Source organism: Hemicordylus capensis, chromosome 1 (assembly GCF_027244095.1).
Source record: "Hemicordylus capensis ecotype Gifberg chromosome 1, rHemCap1.1.pri, whole genome shotgun sequence".
Taxonomy (NCBI): domain Eukaryota; kingdom Metazoa; phylum Chordata; class Lepidosauria; order Squamata; family Cordylidae; genus Hemicordylus; species Hemicordylus capensis.
Genome location: NC_069657.1, coordinates 13,122,633 through 13,130,480, shown reverse-complemented (window position 1 = coordinate 13,130,480; position 7,848 = coordinate 13,122,633). Strand labels below are relative to the sequence as shown.

Sequence of the window (7,848 nt, the reverse complement as noted above, 5' to 3'; positions counted from 1 at the left end):
AGCCAAGGGGACAATTCATGCTTGCTAGCACAGGACGACCTCTCGACCCCAGCTGGCTACATCATCAAGGAAGGTGATGCAGAGAGGATCTCTCTGTCGGCATGACCAGGACCCACTGCCATTTGGCTCGGAATTACTTTCTGCAGTAGCACTTCCACCTGCACATGAATTAGAATCCAAGGCTGGGATTGGTGGAAGTCAAGGGCCCTTTCCAGATGGCAATAAACTGTGTATTGTGAAGAGCTTGTGTGCAAGTTTTAAGTGAACGCTTATCTTCCACACACTCCCACAGACTTCCACACACTCCCACAGACTTCCACACACTCCCACAGACTTTTTCCAGCAAGTCATCAGGGACCTTGTACGATTTCTGTAGCGCCACCTACTGGCCAGCTCTCTTTTTCTGTGGATAACCCACCTCTTTCCCAATTTGCCAGAAAAGAAGTAATGAAAAAGGGTGAGTTATTCTTGGAAAGCACGAGCTGGCTTTTGCTTGGGGATTCTGGAAGTTGTAGTCAATAACATCTGGGAATCCCTGTTAGAGGGAACACTGTGCATCTGGCTTCAAAGAAACAAAGGAAGCCGGTTTCGTGAAGTTTCCTTTTCTGTCCATGAGATGAAGGCTTGGGCTATAAGCATGGTGGTGAGGTCACATGACCAGCTCACCGTGTGCCAAACACTGCACAGATTCACAGTTCGGTGTATGAGCCAGCCTGCTGTTGCCCCTCAAGTGTTAGTGGTGAAAAAACTGAACTACAACCCTTCTGAGATTACACTTTTTTTTAATAAGCAATTGGAGCCCTCAGTAGAATATCAGTTTTGGTAAAGAGACTCAGAGTAAAATCCAATTGAGGTAAAAGGCAGAGACAGTTGTACACATTCAGTTTAAAACAGGGAAGGAGCAACGAGAATGCAAAAAAGAAAAAAGGTGGAGGGAGGAGAAAAAAGAAAAGAAGAAACAAGTCCTAGGTCATCTCAGCATTTCACAAAATGCAGGAAATAAAGTTTGCCTCATCTCACAAATAGCAAGGCTCAAACTAGATGAGATACAAAATGCATTCTCTCATTTCTGTTTCTTTAAACTGTGTTTAAGAACATTTCAGCTGGATTGCTACCATAGGGGAGATGGTTTCAACTCTTTTCCTGGAGAAAATCACCCCCACGATATCCATAAAACTGATATTTGCCCTAGCTATTACTATTATTTGAACCCATTTTTTCCCCTTCCAAGGGCAAAGAGCAGCTTGGAGAGTGATTTTTGTGTGCAATGGTACAGGGCAAAGAGGTTAAATCCCCCCTTCAACATGGTCTTATTCAGACTGGGAGATCCTGTGGCTGTAATCCATTTTTTTTAAGCAATGGAAATGCGATGATGCATTTTTTTACCTGTCTAGTTTATCCTAACACACAGAGGTAGCAGGTGGATGGAATCAGTTCTGAAAGACTTGCACTCCAATCCAGCAAGGAAGAGCGATCTCTCTCTATCTCTCTCTCTCTCTCATAGGAACATAGGAAGCTGCCATATACTGAGTCAGACCCTTGGTCTATCTAGCTCAGTATTGTCTTCACAGACTGACAGCGGCTTCTCCAAGGTTGCAGGCAGGAACCTCTCTCAGCCCTATCTTGGAGAAGCCAGGGAGAGAACTTGGAACCTTCTGCTCTTCCCAGAGCAGCTCCATCCCCTAGTGGGAATATCTTACAGTGCGCTCTCTCTCTCTCTCTCTCTCTCTCTCTCTCTCTCTCTCTCTCTCTCTCTCGCTCTCTCTCTCTCTCTCTCACACACACACACACACACACACACACACACACACACACACACACGCACACACCTGATGTATGTGCACATTTAATGAGTGGATGCATGACACATCCAGACATGAATGATCCCAACACATCTGTGGCCAGAAGCTGCACACAACAAAGCACAACTAGGGATGGATTGGGGCCTCTACGTTGAACAGATTCCTTGTCTATACTATTTTTTATTTTTGGCTTCTGTTAGATTTACATGAAGTATTTCCAAATGGAAGCCCAGCAAGTTTCAAAGATGCTCACTTGCCAATAGGGAGGGGGAAATGTATATATGTTTTCCAAGCAAAGTGGCACCATGTATAACGTTTCCCTGATAACAGTCCAGCCTCCTCAGTGGGCACTGCCTCCTTGGCTTCCCTGTTTCCTGAAGGTGCATTCCAGAGACGTCAGTGCTGCCTAAAGATCCGTTTGGCTCAAGGCTGGTTTCATCCTTCCAGCAACTCCTCAGACTCACTGCAAAATTTAACTTTCAGCAGCTGTCCCAAGCCAACAAGTCCAAATTAATTCCTCTTTTCCACATCATCCATTTACAAAAGTGGATTTGTTGCCTTGCTATAAATATTTGTCCTTGATGCTTCAAAAATTCCAAGGCAGACTCCACACTTCTGCATTAAATTATTTGTGCTCCTCTTGCTTTTGATGAGTAATATCAGCCTGCCTGTTGGACATTCCCATGAACACATTTCCAAGAAATCCTAAAATGCAGTTCTTCCCCCTCGGGTGGAGGGACCAGTTGCAATGTTTTCCCCAGAAGTGGTTATGATTCCAACTCTGGGTCTGTATAAGAAAAGTTTCTAAATTCCTCTTGGTTGATCATGGAAAGAATTCCGTCTTCAATAGGAGTTAGAATCGGCTCTTCTTTTAAGAATTCGGGATCAAAGTTGCTCACATCTTCTTTTGATTTCTGTCCAACACAAACATAAAATACATATGATTACTTGTTTTATTTAAGACACTGTTAGGCTGCTTTTTCTTTTTTAAAAATATGCAAAGTGGTGTGCAATCAACATTAGGTGCTGCTATTGCTTTTTCTTTTCTTTTTTGCTTCCATTATTATCCTGAGTGAAATGTAAGAACATAAGAACAGCCCTGCTGGATCAGTCCCAAGGCCTATCTAGTCCATCATTCTGTTTTACACAGTGGCCCACACCGGATGCCCCTGAGAAGCCCACAGGCAAGAGGCAAAGGCATGCCCTCTCTCCTGCTGTTGCTCCCCTGCAACTGGTATTCAGAGGTAAATTGCCTCTGAAGCTGGAGATGACCTATAGCCATCAGACCAGTAGCCATTGATAGACTTATCCTCTGTGAATTTGCTGAAGCCCCTTTTAAAGCCATCCAGGTTGGTGGAAGAGAAGTCCATAGGTGACTTAGGTGCTATGTGAAAACGTCCTTCCTTTTTCTCATTCCTAGATTGGCAATCAGATTCCTGGCAATCAGTTTCCTGGGATGACCCTTGGTTCTAGTGTTATGAGAGAGGAAGAAAAATGTCTCTCTATCCACTCTCTCCACACCATGCATTATTTTCTAGATCTTTATTAAAGTAAAGTAAAGTTGTGCCATTGTGTCGGTGCCAACTCCTGGCAACCACAGGGCCATGTGGTTTTTTCTTTGGTAGACTACAGGAGGGGTTTACCATTGCCTCCTCCTGCACAGTATGAGATGATGCCTTTCAGCATCTTTCTATATCGCTGCTGCCCGATATAGGAGTTTCCCATTGTCTGGGAAACATACCAGCAGGGATTCAAACCAGCAACCTCTTGCTCCCTAGGCAAGTTACTTCCCTGCTGTGCCATTAGGTGGCTCCACTAGACCTCTATTATGTCTCCCCTTAGTTGCTTTTCCCCCTAAACTAAAAAGCCCAAGATGCTATATCTTAGTGGTTAGAGTGCTGGACTAGGACCGGGGAGACCTGAGTTCAAATCCCCATTCAGCCATGAGACTAGCTGGGTGACTCTGGGCCAGTCACTTCTCTCTCAGCCAAACCTACTTCACAAGGTTGTTATGAAAAAGAAACTTAAGTATGTAGTACACCGCTCTGGGCTCCCTGGAGGAAGAGTGGGATAGAAATGTTAAAAAAATAAATAAATCTGCACTGGTTTTCCAGAGCTAGCCAAAAATCCATAGGGCTGAATGAGGGTTTCTTAGAAAGTGAAAACTGGAGAACTGTTCGGACTTTCAGACACTATTTGGGGAGGGAAGAGTTAACATAGGAGACTACTTTATACTGAGTCAGGCCATTGGTCCATCTAGCTCAGTGTTGGCAATGGCTCTCCAGGGCTTCAGGCAGGCTTCTTTCTCAGCCCTAGCTGCCGAAGATTGAAGCTGGGACCGTCTTCAAACAAAGCTGATGCTCTTCCACTTGGCAACAACCCCACCCCCAGGTTTACAGTTGTGGGAGTGAACTCTTCCTTGCTCCCAAAGTGGTGCTGTGTTAGAGTTCCCATCCCCACATGGTGCGGTCACAGTCTGAACTGTCTGAACTGAACAGTCTGAACTGCACGTCTGCAACCCACTGGGCTGATTTGGGGGAACAAAAGGCATTTTTAATATGTAATATTAATTTTAATATTTTAATATATAAATTTTAATTTATAATTTATATATAATTTATATATAATATATAAAAATTTAATATATAAATAAATATGTATTTATTTAAAATATTTCTATACCGCCCAAAACTTGTGTCTCTGGGCGGTTTATATTAAGCCTGCCACTTAATAGCACATTAATCATAATGTGCAATTCAACCCTCAGTGTTTATGAAACAAGCAACATTCGACCCTTAACAAGATTCACAAGTACGAAAAGAAAAGAACCTTTTCCCAGGTAAGTTAACTAACTAACTAACTAACTAACTAACTTTACAGACAGGGCTTCTACCCCAAATCTCCTTCAGAAGAGTGTGTATGTGTGTGTGTTCACACACCAGCCAAACTTACCCCGAAGTCCCTTCAAGATTCTTGGCTCCACACACAAATTGCAGAAGAAGTTTGGTTTAGAGCTTTATTTACTCCCCACCCCCTGCTCCATGTTTTAAGCTTTGCAAAAGCAAACTTTCAAAAAGTAGAAACATTATAAATGCTCTCTGGAGCTCTACAGAGCATCAGGCCACAGTTGACCTTTAGAAAAATTGCAGAAGAAACGACAATACCAAGACATTGGCTAAAATCACCTCCAAGGTTTCCTCTGTGGAAATGGATGGTTATCTCTTTTGTACAAAGGTCAAGGACATAATGGGCCAGACTTTCAAAAATGTTGCTAGAAATCAAAAGAGCTGGGGAAATGTTACATATTTATGCTCATTTTTAATTTATATATTTAAGATATTATAGACCACTTTTCTCTTGTGGTATTTATTTGTTCACTTTTCATGGGTGTCAGCCCCAGTTCATGTTCAGCTGAGAGTGGGGAAACTATCAACAAGAGCAGAGGCTCCTAGTTACTCAGATCAGCAAATAAGCTGACTTGGAAGTCTTTGCCGGGCTCATGGAGTACCATCTGACCTCCCTTGGCCAACTGCTGTAAAGAAACTCCTTTGTTGGTGTGACCTGCAGTTCCTTCTTTTGGCCAGAGCTGGGTGGAAGCGCACAATCTGGCTTCTCGTCTCCCAGGTTCAAGATCCATTGCAAACTCCAGTCCTGACAATGGGACCTTTAGTTTTTCAGAAGTAGCTATCACAGCTGCAAATGTAGGGCCAAACTAGGTCACGTCAATGACCCTGGCATGCAGAGGCGTACCTAGGGAAAATAGCGCCTAGGGCAAACACTGAAATTGCGCCCCCTGTCCAAGCATCTGACACCCATCTATCAGATAAGTTTACCATATCAGCTCAAAAATACAAGTCAGGCTCGTTAATCTTTTAATATTTCAAAAATTATTTAGCAGTGGATGTAGCCAGACCAAAAAATGCTGGAAAACTACAAATTTCAGTATGCTGTGGCTCATGAAATACCCAAATACTATGTGGAGGTGTACTTGGAAAACTAAACAGAAGTGCCTGTCTAATTCTCTACTATGCATTGTAGCATCACCATTATATAAGTTTTAAAAATAAATGGAGAATTTGACTTTTCCCAGATACTCTGAAAATAATTAAAGGATATGCAGAGTAAACTGTGTCCCTGCTTGGAATATATTCTAGTATTTCAGAAAGACAGTTAAAATGAGAGAAAGAGCAAGAAACTCCCAGTGGGCCTTAATACTAAGGATTTCACACTGATTCAAAGACAAACTCACCATTAATAGCCATATTATTAAGACATCACATTTAACTCACTTATCACAGGAAGCAAAGTAAGAGCAAATGAATACAATCTAGCTCATAAGCTTCAGCTCAGTATTCACAAGCCCTGGTTCTCTGTACATAGTGCCAATCTGAATATGTGTACAGTGTCTTATATTAATTTTTAAATTTTTTTTACCTGTAGCTCCTTTGAGGGGCTTCCTAAAGGCTGTGGGGGGGGGGGTCTGCAAAGGTTCCCCTTCCCCCCGCTGGCCTCTAGGGCCTTGCAGCGACCATTTGAGCATATGCAGTGGCCATTTTTAAAAACAATCTTTTTTTAAAAAAAGGCCATTGAAAACAAAATGGCCACAGCACATGCTCAAATGGCTTCTGCAAGGCCTGGCATGACCTAGGGCCTCACAGAGGCCATTTGAGCATGCACGGTGGCCATTTTGTTTTCGGGAGCCAATTAAAAAAAAATTAATTTTACAAAATGGCGCCCCCCCTGCAAGTGGCGCCCAGGGCATGTGCCCTGCCTGCCCCACCCTAGATATGCCCCCGCTGGCATGATTGCTTCTTCTTATGTAACTAGCACACATGGGAGTGGAGAGGTGTCAGGATTCACCTGGACTCCAACCCAGAGGAGGCCCTCCTAAAGGAGGGGCCAAGATGGCGAATAGCTAGCAGCACTATTCATGTGCTCCTGCCTTAAAGCTGGACTTCATTGGAGCTCAAATTCCCAAGCAGAAACTACACAAACCTTAACCATGACAAGTAAAAGCATAAAGAGAGAAAATAAGAATAGCCCAAACAACTAACTAGCCAAGGCAGGGAAACAGATGAGGATTGACTCCTACCTTCCCACCAATTGATCCGTGAGTACGATCTTTACTCTCCTTACCAAGAACAAATTTACGGCCCTGGGCACAGAGAACCCTCCCTCACCCCTACAACACCTACAAGGCCATGACAAGTCTAGTAACGGCACAGGACCTCCTCAAGCAGAAGAGGCAATATAAATAACTACTCAAACACATACAAAAAGAGATGCCACGAAAGCCGCTTGGTCACACCTTATTCAAGCAGTCAGAACCGAAGACTCAGCCCTATTCTTGTGCAACACCACGGATCACCCTAACAACAGCCTGGCACACCTGGACAGCTTCATCTCACCGGAGGTCTGGGAAAAGCGCTTCTATGAACTGTACAAAGGTGAAGAGGTGGACCATGCATCCCCTCAGCAAGATGCAGAGGACTTGCTTTCCTGGCCACTGGTGGTGCCAGCTGAGATCATGGACCTGATCACCCAGCTAAGACCTGGGAAGGCTCCTGGCAATGACCTAATTCCCTCTGAGCTTATCAAAAACAACAGCATGGTGGGCTCCCATTCTGGCTGTGCTGTTCACATCCATCCACAGATGTATCCCTAAGGACTTGGGGCTCACAGTCATGGTTCCCGTCTTCAAAAAAGGCAGGAAGGACAACCCAGCCAATTATGGACCGATCAGCCTGCTCAGCACAGTCAGCAAACCCTATGCCTGACATCTATACTGAAAACTAAGGGACTGGCTGGAACAAGAAAACATCCTGGCAGAGGAGCAGGCTGGATTCAGGGAGAGTCAGTCCACAATTGACCAGTGCCTTGTACTTCAGCACCTAATTGACAAATACTGAGTTGCATTCACAACTTAGTCTCCCTGTATGCAGCCGCTTTTGACTCCTTCTTATGACCCACATGGTGGGGGAAACTATAAGCTTCCTCGATTGACCAATGCCTGCTATTTCTCATTTGTACTTTGAATGATGACACA

The 7,848-nt window shown here is 43.9% G+C and overlaps 1 protein-coding gene across 1 annotated transcript in view; it reads right to left on the bottom strand.

The window, feature by feature from the left end:
- Positions 1 to 782: 782 nt before the first annotated feature.
- PRKCH (protein kinase C eta) overlaps positions 783 to 7,848 on the bottom strand; it is a 173,204-nt gene continuing 166,138 nt past the window's right edge. Inside the window, exon 14 of the mRNA XM_053243651.1 lies at positions 783 to 2,716. Coding sequence (XP_053099626.1) covers positions 2,570 to 2,716 — 147 coding nt within the window. The 3' untranslated portion in view covers positions 783 to 2,569. The remainder of the gene's footprint in view (positions 2,717 to 7,848) is intronic.